Source organism: Phyllobates terribilis, unplaced genomic scaffold (assembly GCF_046119375.1).
Source record: "Phyllobates terribilis strain yellow unplaced genomic scaffold, ASM4611937v1 Scaffold_10__3_contigs__length_209671492, whole genome shotgun sequence".
Classification (NCBI taxonomy): domain Eukaryota; kingdom Metazoa; phylum Chordata; class Amphibia; order Anura; family Dendrobatidae; genus Phyllobates; species Phyllobates terribilis.
Window position 1 is genome coordinate 157,638,170 of NW_027362770.1, and position 21,365 is coordinate 157,659,534.

At 39.9% G+C, this 21,365-nt stretch overlaps 1 protein-coding gene across 2 annotated transcripts in view; it reads right to left on the minus strand.

The window, feature by feature from the left end:
• Positions 1 to 7,668: 7,668 nt before the first annotated feature.
• Positions 7,669 to 21,365, minus strand: part of ANO2 (anoctamin 2) — a 381,234-nt gene continuing 367,537 nt past the window's right edge. For both annotated transcript variants that reach the window (XM_073649311.1, XM_073649312.1), the window contains 2 exons: positions 16,685 to 16,790; positions 7,669 to 8,534 (listed from right to left, as the gene is read on the minus strand). In XM_073649311.1, the coding sequence (XP_073505412.1) occupies positions 8,253 to 8,534; positions 16,685 to 16,790 (388 nt within the window). In that variant the 3' untranslated portion in view covers positions 7,669 to 8,252. The remainder of the gene's footprint in view (positions 8,535 to 16,684; positions 16,791 to 21,365) is intronic.

A 21,365-nucleotide genomic window follows, 5' to 3' on the forward strand; every position in this document is an offset into this window, starting at 1 on the left:
TCGATAAACCGCGCGCATTTTGAAGCTGTTTTTTGAAGCTTTTTTCACTGTTTTCAGAACATTAACAGTAAGAACATGGAAGAGTCCAGGAGCCATTTGGTGAGCTGCATATCCTGCTACATGTTCACAGACTTGCCAGTGGAAAAGCCAAACTTCACATGCCGGAAATGCAAGCTTGTGTCCCTGTTGGAGGAAAAGTTGCGAAATCTAGAAGAGAGGTTAACTACCTTGAAAATCATTAAGGAAGGTGAAGAGTTCTTAGACAGAGCAGAATTATCTCTTCATGATTCAGAAAGAGAAGAAATTCGAACTGCACCTGAGGAAACAGAGGAATGGAAGCATGTGACCCACAGAAGCAGGAGGATCGAGAGGCAGTCAGCACCCATACTGCTCAGGAACCAGTACCAGGCTCTCACGCCAGAGAACCTTGAAGAAATACAGCAAGATAAGACTTTGCCAGCAATGAATAACCTTGTAAGTCCTCAGAATCCTCCTGGATGGAGAAAGAAGAATGTTGTGAAGAAAAAACGAAGAGTGGTGGTCATGGGGGATTCCCTGTTAAGAGGAACAGAGGCTGCTATCTGCAGACCTGACATAACCTCAAGAGAAATGTGCTGTCTTCCTGGAGCAAAAATTAAAGATGTGTCTGACAGCATATCAAGACTCTTCAGACCTACAGATCACTACCCATTCCTGCTAATACATGTGGGGACAAATGACACCGCAAGAAAGGACCTGGAAACCATCTGCAGTGACTTTGAAGACTTGGGCAAGAAAGTGAAAGAATTGGGAGCGCAGGTGGTCTTCTCATCCATCCTCCCAGTGGATGGCCATGGAACAATGAGGTGGAATAAGATTCTACAGGTGAACAACTGGCTACGTCGATGGTGCCGTCAACAAGGATTTGGATTTCTGGATCACGGAATGAATTACCTATACGATGGACTACTTGCTAGAGATGGGGTGCACCTTACGAAGACTGGAAAACATGTATTTGGAAATTGCCTTGCTGCACTCATCAGGAGAGCTTTAAACTAGAACAATGTGGGAAGGGAAGCATAAGGCCAGAAAAAGCCATACAGCTGACAAATACTATTGAGATCTCTGCTACTGGAAGTGGAAAGGAAGAACAAAGACAAAACAATTTAAATAATAAAAATATGGGAAGAAGAGAAACCAATCACAAACTAAAATGTTTTTATACAAATGCACAAAGCATGGGGAACAAACAAGGAGAATTAGAACTACTAATGCAGGAAAAGGAATATGATGTCATTGGAATCACTGAAACTTGGTGGGATGATACACATGATTGGAATAAAAGGCTAAAAGGATACAACTTATTTGCAAGAAACAGACTTGATAAACGAGGAGGAGGTGTCGCATTGTATGTTAGAAAAGCGTATATCTGCACAGAGATTGAAGCTTCAGAGACTGGGAGTTCTGTGGAAACTGTTTGGGTAAGAATACAAGGAGAGAACAACGGAAAGGACACCATTGTAGGCATTTACTACAGGCCACCTGGGCAAGCTGAAGATATGGATGAACTCTTTATGTATCAAATGACCAAGTTCTCAAAAAAATATGACGTAGTGGTCATGGGAGATTTCAACTATCCAGACATTTGTTGGGAATCTCTCTCAAGTAAAACTAACAGGTCAAGCAAATTCTTATCCTCTCTTGCTGACAACTTTATCTTCCAAAAGGTAGGGGAGAAAACAAGGGGATCTGCTACTTTGGATCTAATCCTTATAAACAAGGAGGAAATGGTTGAGGAGGTAAAAGTGGCTGGGACCCTAGGAGGCAGCGATCATGCTATTATAGAATTTTGGATAACTAGAGGAGGAAGACATGTGAAGACTCAAACTTCAAGGTTAGATTTTAGAAAGGCAGATTTTAAGAGACTCAGAAAGAGAATAGGATGGATCCAATGGCTGGATGTCCTTAAGGACAAAAATGTCCAGGAAGGATGGGAAATTTTTAAAAATGAGATTCTCAAAGCACAATCGTTAACAATCCCGAAAAGTAGGAAGAATGGGAAGCATTTAAGGAAACCAGGATGGATGAACACAGAACTTAAACACATGCTAAAAAGAAAGAAAGAAATGTTTATTAAATGGAAAGAGGGAGGCATATCTAAAGAAGATTATAATGCAGTCTGCAGATCCTGCAGGGCATGTATCAGGTTAGCTAAAGCTGACAATGAATTAAGGCTTGCAAGAGATGTCAAAAGCAATAAAAAAGGATTTTGGGGGTATGTCAAAAGTAAAAGAAAAGTCAAAGATGCTATAGGATTTTTACAGGATGAAAATGGAGAAATGGTAAGAGAGGCTGTTGAGAAGGCCAAACTTTTTAATTCCTATTTTGCATCTGTTTTCTCTCAGAAAGAAAATGTAACATCAACTGATCTTCACTGTCCTTTTAAAGGAATAGAAGAATCCAAGTTATCTGTAAACAGAAAGATTGTGAGGGAATATTTAGCTAACATAAATGAGTTCAAGTCTCCAGGTCCAGATGAATTACACCCCAGAGTACTGAAGGAGATCGTAGAAGAAATTTTAGAACCACTCTCCATAATCTTTGAAAATTCTTGGAGAACAGGAGAAGTCCCAGAAGACTGGAGAAGAGCAAATGTTGTTCCTATCTTCAAAAAGGGGAAGAAGGTGGACCCAGGGAACTATAGGCCGGTGAGTCTGACTTCTATACCAGGAAAGATCTTTGAACAAATTATTAAACAACATGTATGTACGTACCTGGATAAGAATGAAGTGATTAACCAGAGTCAGCATGGGTTTATAACTAACAAGTCATGTCAGACTAACTTAATTTCCTTCTATGACAGAATCACTGACTGGGTGGATCAGGGAAATGCTGTAGATATAGTATATCTTGACTTCAGCAAAGCATTTGACAAAGTATCTCACACCATCCTTATTGAAAAAATGACCAAGTATGCAATGGACCAGGCAACTGTTAGGTGGATTCATAACTGGCTTAGTGATCGGACTCAAAGGGTGATTGTAAATGGCTTCACATCCAGCTGGATGAATGTCTCAAGTGGGGTACCACAGGGCTCCGTCCTGGGACCTGTATTGTTCAACATCTTTATCAATGATTTAGATGAAGGAATTGAGGGTAAACTGATTAAATTTGCTGATGACACAAAGCTAGGAGGGATAGCTAATACTAGAGAAGAGAGAGAGAGGATTCAAAAAGACCTAAATAAACTGGAGCAGTGGGCAGCAACCAACAGAATGGTTTTTAACAGGGAAAAATGCAAAGTACTACATCTGGGCAATAAAAATGAAAAAAGCATATACAGAATGGGAGGAATAGAGCTAAGCAACAGTACATGTGAAAAAGATTTAGGTATACTAATAGATCATAGACTGAACATGAGTCAACAGTGTGATGCAGCAGCAAAAAAGGCAAATACAATTCTGGGATGTATTAACAGAAGCATACAGTCTAGATCACGTGAAGTCATTATTGGTCTTTACTCCTCTTTGGTCAGACCTCATCTGGAATACTGTGTACAGTTTTGGGCACCACATTTTAAAAAAGACATAGACAAACTGGAGCAAGTTCAGAGAAGAGCGACCAGAATGGTGACTGGTCTGCAAACCATGTCCTATGAGGAACGGTTGCAGGATTTGGGAATGTTTAGCTTGCAAAAAAGAAGACTGAGAGGAGACTTAATAGCTGTCTACAAATATGTCAAGGGCTGTCACATTGTAGAAGGATCATCTTTATTCTCATTTGCACAAGGAAAGACTAGAAGCAATGGGATGAAACTAAATGGGAGGAGACACAGATTAGATATTAGAAAAAACTTTTTGACAGTTAGGGTGATTAATGAGTGGAACAGGCTGCCACGAGAGGTGGTGAGTTCCCCTTCAATGGACGTCTTCAAACAGAGGCTGGACAGACATCTGTCTGAGATGATTTAGTGAATCCTGCTTTGAGCAGGGGGTTGGACCAGATGACCCAGGAGGTCCCTTCCAACTCTACCATTCTATGATTCTATGATTCTCAATAGAACATACTGGCAGTCATCTCCCAACTAGATTATCATCCTCTACTCTCAATAGAAGATACTAGAGGTCACGTTCCAACTAGATTCTCATCCGCATCTCTCAATAGAACATACTGGCAGTCATCTCCCAACTAGATTATCATCCTCTACTCTAAATAGAAGATACTAGAGGTCACGTTCCAACTAGAATCTCATCCACTTCTCTCAATAGAAGATTCTGCCAGTCATCTCCCAACTAGATTCTCAACTACTTCCCTCAATAGAACATACTGGCGGTCACATCCAAACTAGATTCTCATCCGCTCCTGTTAGCAAAACATATGGTGGTCTTGTGCCAACTGGATTCTCATCTGCTCCTTCCAAAAGAACATACTGGTGGACAAATATCAACTGGTGGTTACGTGCCAACTCGATTCTCATCCCCTTTTCTCAATAGAATATACTAGTGGTCACGTGCCGATTAGATTCTCATCCTCTTTTCTCAATAGAACATACCGGTGGCCACTTTCCAACTTGATTCTCATCTGATTTTCACTTTAGAACCTACTAGCGGTCATATCCCAATTAGATACTCATCAACCTTTTTCTATAGAACATACTAGAGGTCACAACTTGACAAGATTATCATCTGCTTCTTTCAATAAAACATACTGGCGGTCACATCTCAACTTGATTCTCATTGGCTTTTCTCAATAGGACATGCTACCGGTCACTTCCTTACTAGATTCTCATCTGCTTCTGTTAGTAAAACATATGGTGGTCTTGTTCTGACTGGATTCTCATCCGCTTAGATCAAAAGAACATACTGGTAGACACATATCGACTAGATTCTCATCTGCTTTTCTCAATAGAACATACTTGTGGTCACTTGCTGACTATATTGTCATCTGCTTTTCTCAATAGAACATACTGGTGGTCACATTTCAACTAGATTCTCATCTGCTTTTCACTCTAGAACATACTGGCGGTCATGTCTTAACTAGATACTCCTCTACTTTTCTCTATAGATCATACTAGCGGTCACAACGTGACAAGATTCTCATCTGCTTCTTTCAAATTAACATACTGGCGGTCACATCCCAACTTGATTCTCATCTGCTTTTCTCAATAGAACAAACTGGTGGTAACAGCCTAACTAGATTCTTATCTGCTTCTCTCAATAAAACATACTGGCGGTCACATCCCAACTAGATTCTCATCCGCTTCGCTTAGTAATCCTTATGCTGGCCTTGTTCTGACTGGATTCTCATTTGCTTCTTTCAATAGAATATACTGGTGGAAACATATTCACTAGACTATCATCCGCTTTTCTCAATAGAACATACTGGTGGTCATGTCCCAAGTAGATACTCATCCTTTTTTCTCTATAGAACATACTAGAGGCCACAACCCAATTAGATTAGCATGTGCTTCTTGCAATAGAACATACTGTCCATCACATCTCAACTAGATTCTCATCCATTTTTCTCAATAAAACATACTAGCAATCACAATCTGACTAGATTCTCATCTGCTTCTCTCAATAAAACATACTGGCGGTCACATCTTAACTAGATTCTCATCCGCTTTTCTCAATAGAACACACTAGCTGTCCCTTCTCAACTAGATTCTCATCCGCTTTTCTCAATAGAACATACTAGTGGTCCCATCTCAACTAGATTCTCATCTGCTTTTCTCAATAAAACACACTAGCGGTCCCATCTCAACTAGATTCTCATTTGCTTTTCTCAATAGAACACACTAGCAGTCCCGTCTCAACTAGATTCTCATCCGCTTTTCTCAAAAGAACACACTAGCGGTCCCGTCTCAACTAGATTCTCATCCGCTTTTCTCAATAGAACATACTAGTGGTCCCATCTCAACTAGATTCTCATCCGCTTTTCTCAATAGAACATACTAGCGGTCCCATCTCAACTAGATTCTCATCGCCTTTTCTCAAAAGAGCACACTAGCGGTCCCGTCTCAATTAGATTCTCATCCGCTTTTCTCAATAGAACACACTAGCGGTCCCATCTCAACTAGATTCTCATCCGCTTTTCTCAAAAGAGCACACTAGCGGTCCCGTCTTAACTAGATTCTCATCTGCTTTTCTCAATAGAACACACTAGCGGTCCCATCTCAACTAGATTCTCATCGCCTTTTCTCAAAAGAACACACTAGCGGTCCCGTCTCAACTAGATTCTCATTCGCTTTTCTCAATAGAACACACTAGCGGTCCCCTCTAAACTAGATTCTCATCCGCTTTTCTCAAAAGAACACACTAGCGGTCCCGTCTCAACTAGATTCTCATCTGCTTTTCCCAATAGAACATACTAGTGGTCCCATCTCAACTAGATTCTCATCCACTTTTCTCAATAGAACACACTAGCGGTCCCATCTCAACTAGATTCTCATCCGCTTTTCTCAAAAGAACACACTAGCGGTCCCATCTCAACTAGATTCTCATCCGCTTTTCTCAATAGAACACACTAGCGGTCCCATCTCAACTAGATTCTCATCGCCTTTTCTCAAAAGAACACACTAGCGGTCCCGTCTCAACTAGATTCTCATCCGCTTTTCTCAATAGAACACGCTAGCGGTCCGGTCTCAACTAGATTCTCATCCGCTTTTCTCAAAAGAACACACTAGCGGTCCCGTCTCAACCTAGATTCTCATCCGCTTTTCTCAAAGGAACACACTAGCAGTCACATAACAACTACTGTAGATTCTCATTTGCTTCTCTCAATAAAACATACTGGCGGTCATGTCCCAACTAGATTCTCATCAGCTTTTGATTTTAGAACATATTGGAGGTCACGTGCCGAAAAGATTCTCCTCCGCTCCTTGTAGTAGAACATTGACTGCAAGTATGTTCTATTGAGAAAAGTGGATGAGAATCTAGCTGGCAAGTGATTACAAGTATGTTTAGTTGAGAGAAACGGATGAGAAACATGATGGCATATGATCGCCAGTATGCAAATCACATACAGTATCGGCAGTCATGTATCCACCCCCTCGATCTAGCAAATTAGTGGAATACTGATAGTGTGCATTATGCAAACTGTCAGGATTTGACAATCTGTAGTCACATGGAGTGACCGCAGAAATTTAGGTCAGTCCTTTCTTGGAATTGTATCTGAGCCCAATTGAAATTTATGGAACAGAGCTGCAATACCAGATGTGACCTTTGGCTACAAGTGGAGCTGTTCATAGGAAAAAAAAACCTCTGTATTTTAATCTTGTTTACTACTTTGAATAAAGAAAAACTCATAAACAGGAGCTCCAGGAAAAAATAGTTTATTACCATCTCTGATCATACATCATTCATTTCATTGATTCCAGAAACCTGTGAAATATGGTTTACAATTTACGGTTGGATTTGAGTAAATCATTTTTTTTATTTTGCTTCGTTCAGATATCAAAAGTGTCTTTGATTCACTATTACCTTTAAGAACAAACTATATAAAATAAGCCCTGAGGTTGTGATATATATATATATTTTTTTATTTCTCACTATACATTCGCAAAAGAGCAGCCAACGGAGATAAGTCGTCATACCAGGTATACCTCCCGTGTCCACATCTGCATAATTTACTGAACGTGATATATTTAAAGCTATACATTCCCTTTTTTGATTGGACAGCAGCTTTTTTTATTTTTATTAAAGATACAGATTTAATTTTATTTATGTTTTTTTATTTACATAAAGTTATGCCTCTGATTGCGGCGTCTAGTGTGTGACTCGAGTACAGAAACGCTTACATCATATCATCTTTTAAAAAGCACTGCAGCAAGATTGTCGTTAACGCGCGTCATATAGGAAACGGTCTCACACAATTTAAAGAAGTCCGCTCATTAAAAAAACTAATGAGCTCGGCTAGTCCTATGGTTAAAAATTAAAAAAAATGTGGTCTTACTTTGCTCCCTACTCCATGCATTGTATTCAGCTCTGTGGTAGCCACACACATTACAGTAAATGAGCTGCTGGAGATCTATAGTACTCCGTTGTACTTAAGCATGTCTGCGCCGTATGTTGCACCAGACGGTTCCTTAAATATTACAAAGCCTGCTTAAGATCGTTTGGAGACGTTTACGAGAAATTTAAGGGTTGTTTTCTCCTTCACCCCTTACTCCTCCATTCCACATGTTCTTCCATCTCCAATTTCAACGTTCTAAGCTTTAATCGTACATGCATTTAGATTTTTTTTTTGTGACATGTCTACCTGGGGCGGCGAGGTCACACGTCCGTGTGGTGCGAGCTGAACGACGTAAAGCTGCCACGTTGGCTTCGGCTGAACTGGCAAAAGCTGGCTGCTCGGCTCCGTCGGCCCTTGTTTTCCGTCTTGCCACGTTGTTTGTCGTGCATGATAAAGTTTTCTATGAGTTGGAGTTTTTTATGTTCTTCTTTCAAGAAGACATTGACTATCATACTCTTTTCTCTTTTGATTTGTTCACTTATGTCCTTTGGTATGTCGGGTATTAACCAGTCCACCACCGCACTCAAGAACATGACAAGGTTCTAAAGGAAAAAGGAAAAATTAGACATGGTTATTAATGTTAGAAAGAACCAGTCCACCACCGCACTCAAGAACATGACCAGGTTCTGAAGAAAGCAGGAAAAATTAGACATGGTTATTAATATTAGAAAGAACCAGTCCACCACCGCACTCAAGAACATGACCAGGTTCTGAAGGAAACAGGAAAAATTAGACATGGTTATTAATGTTAGACAGGACTGGATGAATCTCTAGACATAGTGGAAGATGTTAAGACGTAGCGTAAACTATGAGGATCTCATCTTATTTTAGCAAATACATTTTAAGACTATTATGTAAAAAATTGAAAAGATGTCATATGGATTGGGTTGTTGGATGAGTTTAGAGTGTCCAACGATGGGTATCAACTAGAGTTGGTGCGAATAGATTCAACATTGGGAGTGCGAGAAATGCCTCTTGCTTGCCGGCATCTGTGGCTCTTCTTTCGTTTAGCACACTGTCACATGTATGTCCTGCTGCAACAATGACCTGAATAAATTCACATCATCTCTATATCAATAATCAGGGACATACATAGAAATCATAGTAGAAGTCTTAATTGTGTACCCCTCAAAAAAAAAAATATTTGTCCAGGTCACATAAGTGCATACTGTACCTTACAACTTTGTAGCCCTTAAAAAGTAATTTTTCCCCTTTAGAAGTGCCTTAGTACTTCCACGTACTAAGATGCCCCACTCATGGCCCCAATCAAGTATGATGCCAACAAAAGTGCCCCCCAAACACAGTAATTTTTACCCCACAGTGAATTCCTCCACAGTACTCTCCACAAGCACTGTATGATGAGTCTACATTATCATCCCTGCAAAGTTTAATTCCCCCACAGTGACCGCAGCACAGTATGATGGCCAATTCAGCCCTCCCACACAATATGATGTCCACACACAGTATGATGGCCCTTCATAGAGTATAATGGCCATCTATACAGTATGGTGGCTCTCCATATAGTTTACTGCATCCCACAACCCTCAACACAGTATGAAGGACCCCACACAACCCTCCACACTGTTTAATGACTTACATACAATATAATGGCCCCCTCTAGCTCTCCAAACAGTATAATGGCCACAACAGAGTCCTTCAAACAAAATAACTGTTTTCTCCCGTGCTATTCTGGAACTCTCTACCCCAACATATCAGACTCTCGCCTACCGTGGAAACCTTCAAAAGGAACCTGAAGACCCACCTTTTCCGACAAGCCTACAACCTGCAGTAACCACCGCTCCACCATACCGCTGCACGACCAGCTCTACCCTCACCTACTGTATCCTCACCCATCCCTTGTAGATTATGAGGGTCCTCACTCCTCCTGTACCAGTCGCCGACTCGTTTTTGTTCATATTATTGTACTTGTTGTTTGCTATGTATACCCCTTTTAAACATGTAAAGCGCCATGGAATTAATGGTGCTATAATAATAAACAATAATAATAACTGCACCTCCACAGCCCCTCAAACAGTATAATGTCAAACACACAGCCCTCCAAACAGTATAACTGGTCCCCACACAGCCGTCCAAACAGTATAATGATGCCCCAAATAGCCCTGGTATGATGACCCCTAAATAGCCCTCCAAATAGCATAATGGCTCCCACATAGCCCTTCAAAGAATATGATGACTCCACACATTGCTCTCCAAACAGTATGATGGCCCCCATATAGCCCTCCAAATAGTATGATGGTCCCAACAAAGCCCTCCAAATAGTATGATGGCCCCCACAAGGCCCTCCAAATAGTATGATGGTCCCCACAAAGTCCTCCAAATAGTATGATGGCCCTCCAAATAGCCATTCAAATATTATGATGGCGCCTTAATTAGCCCTCCAAATGATGTGATGGCTTCCACATAGTCCTTCAATTATTATAATGGCCCCACATAGCCCTCCAAAGAATATAATGGCCCCACATAGCCCTCCAAAGAATATAATGGCCCCCACATAGCCTTCCAAATAATATTATGGCCCCCATAATGTACATATTGATAAAAAAAAAAAAAATATTCATTTCTCCTCGTTCTCCCGCTGCTCCTGGATGCCAATACATTTAAAAGTGCTATGAGAGGTGGAGGGCATAGGACCCCCCCAACTCACGGGCCCCGCAGCAGCTGTGTGGTCTGCAGCTATTAGCAATACACCCCTGCCAACATTCTTAAGGAGTCTAAATACTCCCAGAGAGTAAACTACTACTTGAATTAGCATTTTTTTCTGGTTGCGTTTCTTATTTAATAGTTTAAAAGAATAGGGATTAGTTGCAATTCCACACACTGCCTAGAGTGGCGCTGTTTCTGTAAGAAATCAGCCACATTTTTCTAATTCCATCTAAACCTTTTGCATAATTGAGCTATATCAAGACAAAATAACGAGAGCACAAAAATAATTCCCCTGCTCAGAGCTGTGGGGAAACTTGGCAGTAAGTATTTACTTTCCCTATAACACCCACCACAGTAGAAACTAAAGGGGTTGTCTCACAATATATGATATTTATGGCACATCCACATGATATGCTATAAATGTCTGATAGATGCAAATCCTAGAGGTTGTATTTGGAAATCAAATGGCAATGAAGGGAGAGAGCCATGTATGTGCGGCCACTTCACCACTCATGGTTGGTTGGATGCCAGGTGGAACTGGGGACTGGGCAAAACCACCACTCTGGGAATAAGTGTGGGTCTAAGAGGTGGGACACGCATCTATTAGACATTTATAGCATATCTTATGGATATCCTATAATTATCTCTAATTAGACCACTCTTAAGAATTACATCGTGTCTACTGAAATCAGTGGATTCTTTTAAAATGTGGGAGAGTCCGAAAGAGAGAACACCCTCGCTTTGTAACTACTGTCCACTCTGGCAAAGAGGATCCTGAAAAGAGGCTATCCCCATCTAATCATTCTTTAACAACCCCTTTAAACATAGACTATCTTGGTCATTATCTAACAGTAAGCAAAAGCTAGAATCCTTGATTAATATTTATGCTAACACTGTCCTTCTAGGCAATTTATAGGATCACACATAGGCCAATATTGCCAAAGCATAGTGTTTTTACGTTGAAGGCCACCATTAAAACCATCAGTCATTATTCTATTACTAATCATCTACTCTTGTCAAAAGATAATTAAGGGGGTGTTAGCAAGACTCAAAAACCTCTTTAGACTAATGTGACCATGTTAGACAAAAGTAGGTGCAAGGTCTATCGTTGACCTTAAACGTTGACTAAATAAAGTTGGTCAGAATCCTATCCCCTAGCAAAATCCAGCACCAATTGATTCTTATGGCAGCCAGAGCTATTCTAGAAACAATAACCAGAAAATCAGAGTAAAATCTAGGTACGGTTAGAATCACCTGTAGATCAATTTGAGCACATATTAGTCCACGAAGAATCCAAAGTCTATAGTTGACTATTTGGTAGACAACACCAATTATTGAGCATTAAAGATTTTTTTTTTCTTGAAGGATGAACTAAGAAAATCTGAAGCAAGTTCTGAAGAGCAATGCTATCCTGAAACAAAGTTTCATAGAGGTAGTGTCAGAAGAATGACATGGGACCACTGAGGCCACTGATCTTCTGAAATGGTCATGTGCCGCTATGGGACATCACTAGTGGCAGCTTCTAAATAAAGATCTGTGAGGACAGGTTTAAGCATGTAAGTTAGATTGGTGGTAGACTGATGAGAAGACATGACACCCCCTTTCGGTCAAGTTTACTAAATCTTGTCACTGAGCAACAGCTTCAATTGATTATCATGGATGGTAGTGTTTGTTAGCAGCAACCCGAAGTCTAAGTAGACCACATAGCTGACCATGGTTGACCCAAAGTCTATAGCAAACCTAAAACTCTGACTAATTAAAGTTGGTCACAATCCTTTGACCAACAAAAAGCCACTGTCAGGAAGACATGTATTGAATATAAAGGTTTATTTCTAGGACAATGAGACTGGTCTTAAACTCAACACTGCCCTTAACCCAAGTTGGTTTTAATCTTCTCACTTAGACACAGTTCTTGTCCTAATGACTTCACCTTAACTTAATTTTATAGCTGAGTGTTTTTCTAGTAGAAACTTTAACCTTAGACCACTATGACAATCCATAAGACAATAGTAAACTGAGGTCTATAGATGACCTTAAAAAAATGACTAAATTGAGTTACCAGAAAAAGTGATTTCCTAGACCGAAAAATATTAAAAACTCAATGTATCTGTGTAATGAGATTCACAAAGCTATCCAAAATAATGTTGGCATTTAGTATATATTTTTTTTCTTCCTTAAGCTATAACCATATTTGTCAACTCTCCCATAAGATCCTAGTGGCTCTCAAACAGAGGAAAGACCTCTTAGGCTACCAGAAGAATTGACACATATCTTTTGGCCACCACAGAAGCCTCCTTAAAAGCAATATACATGGCATTGTGGTGTTGCATATCCATGCGATGAGGATGGGCCATGAAATAGTGAATGGCCTGTAAAAAGCATGTTTATAGGGGCAGAAATTGATATGGAAAGGGGTATGATGTCCAAAAAAAACACATTTATTGGTCAGAAACTGGTGTGGAAAAGGGCATGGCCTCCAAAGACCACATTCAAGGGGCTAGACCAAAAACAAAAAGGAATGTAGCCTGCAAAAAAAATGACAATGTTTATATTTTTAATGATTCCTCGGTTTTGACTTTAACCATTCATATATCTTACATGAGTTTCATCCTTCTCACTAACATCTAAGGTTGGCAGCTGATTAGAAGATTTTTGGCCTCCATGCCCAAGTAATTTCACTGAGACGTTGAGCTTGAAATAGCCTTAAATTTAGCCTTCTAAACTTTCCTTAATGCAGTTGCTTAAAAATTGGTGATTATAGCTAATTATATGCAAATGACTAGTTATAGTCAGAAACAGATGTCTGTGATCTGGCGGTATCCAGCTTTTGTTTAAAGATGGTATTATATTTCACTTGATACACAGATACTTGTCAGACTTCCGAGTATGGCATTTTTACGATAGAAGAAAGGAGTAGTACGATATTCTGTATTTCCGTGGAATCACATGTGGTTGTTCAATCATGAAAGCAGAAGAAAAAGAAAATTTTCATGGTACAATCACAAGGTCTGTGCTACCTAATTACCTATGGCGTTCATTCGCTAACTCCTCTGCTAAGTGCACTGAACCTTTCCAATGAATCAATTTTAAGCTTTTATCCTTCTGGTGGAGGAATGACAATCAAAAAAAATAGTCTGATTGGTTGCCATGCTTCAGTGCAAAACTTGGTAACTGATGTGCAATTTCGATAAATATTTCTATAAATTTGCATGTCAACCGGTTGGTTGCTAAGCCACCAAGACGTCAATGATAAAGTTAGCAGGTTCAAGATTTGTAGTGAATTAAAGAATTGATGGAAAATAGATTTTTGGAGAATCAGTGGAGAAAAAAATTTCTTCTCTTGCTCATCTCCAGTCAATAATTGATAATCAAGAGTTTAAAAATATTCTAAATTGGTTATTTGTGAACACCTATAAAAAATAAACCTCATTGAGAAATGATTGGCTCCAACATAACGTCCAATTGTCTTCTGCTGGAGCTCTGAGCCCACCATTATTTGAGAACTTGTGTCCAGGGGATGACTCTTTGGTATATCTATGATGGGCCATACTGACCCTGGATGTACTGGTTCAACATAAGTAAGTGTGTCCTTCCTTATATTCCATTTTAGCTTGACATATCCCAAAATGAATAAAGTGAGATGACCAGTTTTGAAAAAAAAACAACATGATTTTGTGATACTCTGCCAGGAAATGTTAATGTTATATGTGCTTCTTTGTGACCACAAAATAAATGTGATGGGAAATACAGAGCATTGAGTGATTTGCCATCATGTCACCAAAAATGTATTGAATTTGTAGAGTGAGAAATTGGACCCCTTTGACGAAATTTGGGAGAATGCAAGAATAGACACGTCTGTAGGTTAATTAGGTCACAGAAAACCTTAATAACCTTTCAAAGATGTAGGAAGAGGAGAGAATTCAGTATCCACCCACCAAAAATGAATTCTTCCTTTAAATTATGTTGACAATTTTTGGCCCATTTTAGGGTTGCCTTTAATAAGTATTCTACATACCAATACATATTTACTTTTCATAGGTATGCCCCATGGGGTAACCACATCTGTTGACAGTTACTATTAGTAGAAAACATAATTGTACTGTAACCAAAAAACTGGATGACCATTAACCAGAGAGTGTGACCGCGATCGGGCCCATGCGGGAGTGGGGCCTGCCGGCACAAGCAGCTATTTCAGCTGGATGTTACGTCTGATGATGGGGCACATTATACCAGGAAAAGGCCTAGGACGGAGAACATTATACCTGGAAGAGGCTCAGGATGGGGGATATTATTACAGGAAGGGGCCAGTATGGAGGACATTATTATAGGAAGGGGCAAGGATGGGGACATTATTATAGGAAAGGGGTACAGGATGGGGGACATTATTACAGGAAGGGGCCACAATCAGGGATATTTTTAGTTACATGAGAGGGCGAACATGTATGTCTTCACAAGATCTGGAACGCTACAACGATACATCAGACAAACATACAGATGGGGGCCCAGGTCCAAATTTTGCACCGGGACCCATCGGACTCGAGTTACACCACTGCCATTAACTATACTATCTGTGTACTAGCATTAGCTATTTATCTAGATAACTTCAGGTTAAAACTTTTTTGCAATTAAAACAAATAACATGAAACCGTCCCAATTACGATTTAAGAGATTTCACAAGAGCTATTCGATTCATAAAATTTGATTGTGAATGGCTGCCAAAATGTAATTGTCGCCAATCATTCCTGAGATGTCTGTGGTTTCTGACTCATTTGGTTGGGTTCAGTGCTCTTTGCTCCAGTTTCCCAATAATTACATATTTCATCGGAGAGCACTAATGAGCGAATATACTAATGGGACCATAAATCTAAAAACACTTGCAAATGATGGATTTGTTGAAGGCATTCGGTAAGTCAGTAAAAGTGTAAAGATACGGTCACATCACCAAGAACAAAATGAGCTGTGATTTGTTTAGAGATACAAAAACTTGGAGGTAAAGCTCCACACATGGCAGCCAAGGAGACTATAGACTTAGAGTTAGATACATGATGTCAAGAGGCAGCAAAATATAAGAAGAGGAAACCACTCCTGATGTTGGGTCATATCACCATGTCCGACCACCTAGGGCTATGTTTGGCCAAGGATGGTCTTCTTGTTTGATATCAGTGTGGATGGAAACTGACAACAGGTAGATTCACACTGCCCATGTTGGGTAAGAGAAGGAACTAATCTTAATAGCTACAATTTTCCCTAGTTGAAGTTATTCTCTACATAGTAAGTATGTCCCTAACTGATCGCTGAGGTCCAACCGCAGGAAAATGACACCGCAATCAGCCAAATTTTGCAACTTTTGTGTTTCTAAGTTATATAGTTTCGACGGTATATGTAATAGCTTAGTGATTGCTGTGGGTACAACCAATGGGACCCACAACGATCCAAAGAATGGGACCCTGCAACACAAAATCAGAACAAAGCAGTGATTGCGCATGCTACCACCTTTGCTCCATTCAAAACAGGTCTTTGAAGCCTAGTTCCTAGGGTTCCAAACCACATTTTCGGGTTCACTGTGGGTCCTAGCCGTTAGACTCCATGAATCAGATGATAGGAGATAACTTACTAACGTGGGAATAATTCATTAATTATTATCCATGACATTGCTCATATCACATAAGACAGAAGGATATTTTTTGCCCCTTAGCTCCAGGACTGTGGTCGACCAATTCTCTCTCAGGAATTATTTAGCATGGGCTAAATGCTGTTACTTCTTACCTGCAATGATACACTATAGCAAACTATAGGTAGAGGAGAGATATGAATGCTGCCGAAGATTTTTCTCACAAAACATTGCCCACACGGGATCCAATTGTAGAAAACTGTCAGAAATGTATTAAAGGATTTCTCCACTACTCTTTCCTACTTTAAAATGGGCCCAATAAGGGTCATAAATAAAAAATAGCGTCATAAATAAATAAAAAAGGGTCTTATGTCTGTGTCCGCACCTGACGGGGGCCTTTAGTATGTGAACACTTACCTGAAAAAGAATGACGAAAGCGAGACGCACAGCTAAGACCGTCCAGTATTGTTTAGAAAAGTCGTATTGATTCGGAGACCAAGGAGGTTCTCGGTAATCCTTATATCTACAGAGAGAGAAAATGAAATTGAGCATAGGTTTTTTAGGAGATGGTACAATTATAATTTAATCCTATCTGAGTCTCAATCAAGACAGAAGATTTGGTTCCTCGGAAAGAAAAAAATTGTTTACTTCAATTAATCTCTTGATCAGGGCAATTTTGCTTTCAACAAAATACAGATGTAGCAAGGATGAACGACGTTCAGGAATTTTATTTTTCCGCTTTTATTTTAATAAGTGGACAATTCATCCTTATGTACTTGCTCAACATATCATTACAGAATATGTTTCAACGTCTGAAATGTTGATGACCTCTAGAATCTTCACCAAATCTCCGAGGAAAGGTGATCACTGATGGGTCTTCCCATTCTTTGACCCATTGGATTAAATATTAAATGGGTTGTTTCGTTACAGCAACACCTTTCCATGTCCACTATTTAAGGATAGAAACATCATAAAGGGGTCCCGAAAAGAGCTCCCCAGCCCAACTATCAGGAAAAGTGGAAGGTCGATAACAAGCCTACACTACAATAGACCTGATTGGCTCATTTGGATGTCACAAAGAGGGTCACCGACAAGGATTCCCCTCTATAAGGCAAAGTGAAGGGTCTCCAACTTGCAATGGCTCTTGCTGCTGATCTGCATATACGGACATCATAAAGAGTGTTTCCGACAAGAACTCCCCTCTATTTGGCAAAATGGAGGATGGCTAAAAAGTAGTGTCTCTTGCAATAATAAACCTGAGACACTTGGGTAAAACAGGCACTAAGTTCTGAGATCCCCACAGCTATTAAATGGGTTGTTTCATCTTGGCAAACACTGTCCATATCCTATTAAAAAAGGGTGTCTGCAACAAGAGCTTTTCTTTTTTTATGCAAAATGTAGAGCACTAACTATCAGCCGCTCCTGCTACAATGAACCTTATCTGCTCAGATGAAAGTGATAAAAGAAAGCAATCCCCTCTATGTGTCACAATTTTGGGTAGCTAAACAAGGAATCATAGAATCATAGAATGGTTGAGTTGGAAGGGACCTCCTGGGTCATCTGGTCCAACCCCCTGCTCAAAGCAGGATTCACTAGGAGAGGCAAAGTGCAAGTTGGCTAACAAGGCAAAGTATAGGGTGGTTAAAAAGGAGAGGCAAAGTGTAAAGTGATTACTAAGGAGAAGCAAAGTTGTGGGTGGCTAATAAGGAGAGGCAAAGTGTAGAGGGGCTAAAAAGCAGAGACAAAGTATAGGGTGGTTAACAAGGAGACACAAAGTGTAAGGTGTCAAACAAGGAGAGGCAAAGTGTTAGTTGGCTAATAAGGAGAGGCAAAGTGTAGAGTGGCTAACAAGCAGAGGCAAAGTATGGTGTGGCTAACAAGGAGAGGCAATGCGTAAGGTGTCAAACAAGGAGAAGCAAAGTGTTGGGTGGCTAATAAGGAGAGGCAAAGTGTAGGGTGGCTAACAAGCAGAGGGAGGCAATGTATAGGGTGGCTAACAAGGAGAAGCAAAGTGTAAGGTGTCAAGCAAGGAGAGTCAAAGTGTAGGTGACTACTAAGGAGAAGCAAACTTGGGTGAGTAAGAAGGAAAGGCAAAGTGTAGGGTGGCTAACAAGTCGAAGTAAAGTGTATGGTCGCTACTAAGTAAAAGCAAAGTATAGGGTGGCTAAGAATGAGAGGCAAAGTGTAGGATGGCTAACAAGCAGATGCAATATATAAGGTGACTAACAAGGAGAGTCAAAGTGTAAGGTCTCAAACAAGGAGAGTCAAAGTGTAGGGTGACTAATAAGGAGAAGCAAACTTCGGTGGGTAAGAAGGAAAGGCAAAGTGTAGGGTGACTAACAAGAAGAAGTAAAGTGTATGGTGGCTACTAAGTAAAGGCAAAGTATAGGGTGGCTAAGAACGAGAGGCAAAGTGTAGGATGGCTAATAAGGAGAGGCAATGTATGGGGTGGCTAACAAGGAGAGGCAAAGTGTAGGATGGCTAATAAGGAGAGGCAAAGTGTAGGATGACTAATAAGGAGAGGCAAAGTTTAGGTAAGCTAACAAGAGATAATGTGTAGGGTAGCTAACAAGGAGAATTTACCACTATAATGGACCTGGTTCACCAGGGAAAGACAGGCGTTGGGCCCTCTAATTCTGGGACAATAATGGATCAGTCATTAAAGTAGTTGTCTTATCTTGCCAACGCCTTTCTAAATTTACAATTTGGACATATATACATTATAGGGTACTGCACAATAAGGGCTCCCCTCTATTGGGTAACGCGGAGGGTCACACTTCCTACAATAGATCAAAGACCCTTCTGTCACATACATAGACACCTGTCCAATAATGACAAAAATATAGGTGAGAGCCCTGTTACAAATTTTGCATTGGGGTCAGAAACTTCAAGTCTCTTTTGAATGTATACATATCCGTAGATGCTGTAGAAGAAAAATTGGATGGACACCGTTCCTTGAAGGATGTGACATTGTCCTAATCAATAAAAATAAGAATTTTCTGGGAATCCCAGAAAGAGGGAAAAATCCTTGATCTCAAGCTAAGTAGAAGTAAGGTGATCAACCAAATCAATGGAAAAATCTTGAATATTTTATTTTACTGAAAATAAAAGAAAATCTAAAAAATGAGCCGAACTCTCCAATAAACCTACTTAGATGTCTTCAAGTACTTAACTAGTGTATGACCCATAACGTCACGCAAAACGTGCCTCATCCTGACCAGTGGTTTATAACACGGTATTACGCAGCGCAGGATATGGAAACGACATGTAAAAATGATATCATGGCTGAACTTGGCAGAAAACACAAAGAAGGCTAAGTTCATCTGAAATGTACATTTGGTTGGAGGCTGAAAGACGCGCAGGACAGTTCTTGTCTAAACGAGATGTCATTCATTCCCTGTATGTCGGCGCAACAGATAAATGTAATTACCTGCCTCAATAAACATGACAGGTGCTAATAAATGTTAGCATATATCTCAGACAGTTGCGCTCAAGCATGGAGATAATGAGTGTCTAGAACAGGATTTCTTGGCTGAGAAGTAGGCTTTATGTAACCAAAGGGGCTTCTCCAACTTAAGGATTTTTGCAATATATTTTTTTCCATTTAAAATTTCGCAATTTTCAAAAATTTAATTGTCATCTTCTTAAACTAGAGAGTTATGTCACGCAACATAGTTACTAAATAACATGCGCAGCATTTCTACTCTACATCAGCATCAATTTTTAAACATATTTTTTTTGCTAGGAAGTTAGAAGGGTTAAAAGTTCCTCAGCAATTTCTCAATTTTCCAACAAAATTTACAAAACCAATTTTTTTAGGGACCACATGACATTTGAAATGACTTTGAGGGGCCCATATGACAAAAAATACCCAAAAGTGAAACCATTTTAAAAACTGCACCCCTCAAAGTGCTCAAAACCACATTTAATAAGTTTAATACACCTTCAGGTGCTTCACTGGAATTAAAACAATGTGCAAGGAAAAATATTAAATTTTCTTTTTTCCAACAAATATGCTGATTTAGCCCCAAATTTTTCATTTTCACAAGGGTAATAGGAGAAAATGAACCACATAATTTGTTGCCAATTTCTCCTGAGTACACAGATACCCCATATGTGGGGGAAAACTCCAGTTTGGGCGCACAGCAGGGCTTGGAAGGGAAGGAGCACTAACTGAATTCTGGAGCTCAATTTTGACTGGAATAGATTGTGGATGCCATGTCACATTTAAAGAACCCCTGACTTGCCAAAACAGCATAAACCCCCACAAGTGACCCCCTCTGTTTAGCGGTGTCCTTCTTTTCATAGGTGCACAAAACTGTGGCCAACTGCACTTTTATGCACGCTTTAAAAGATGGACAATGCCGGATCACAGGTCAGATGGCGTCCACGGTGCCTCCACTTGCCTCATTAGAAGGAATCTTCCTCAGGGGTTCAGTCTAAATCACTTATTTCAGAGATTCACACAGAAACGCAGGTGTAAGTGTTCAGTGTACAGCGCAGGATAAATGTGCGCCGAGCCTTTTTGCAATCTTTGGGAGGCAGAATGAACAAATCAACAGCAGGTGAAGAATTGGTTTAATTTATTTTGATGCCATTCCTCGTGCAGTATAAGTGATCACCATAATTCGAGAGCTATAATTTTTCCATATGTCGGCCAACAGAGTCATGTGAGGACTTGTTTTTTGCGGGATGAGTTGACTTTTTTATTGGTACCACTTTCGGGCACATGCCATTTTTTGATCACATTCTATTCAGATTTTTGGGAGGCAGAATGAACAAAAACCAGCAATTCAGGAATTGCATTTTCTTATGCCGCTCCACGTGTGGTAAAATTGATAAGGCAGATTTATTCTTTGGTCAGTACGATTACAACGATACCACATTTCTATCATTTTTTTATGTTTTGCCAATTTTATAGAAAGAAAATTGGCTTGGCATTGCTATATTCTAAGAGCTATAAATTTTTTGTTTCTCCGCTGACGGAGCTGTATGGCACCTTGTTTTTTGCAGGACAAGATGGTGTATTCAGCAATACCATTTTAATTTATATTTGTTTTTTGATTGTATTTTATTCAACTTTTTTCAGCGGTATGTG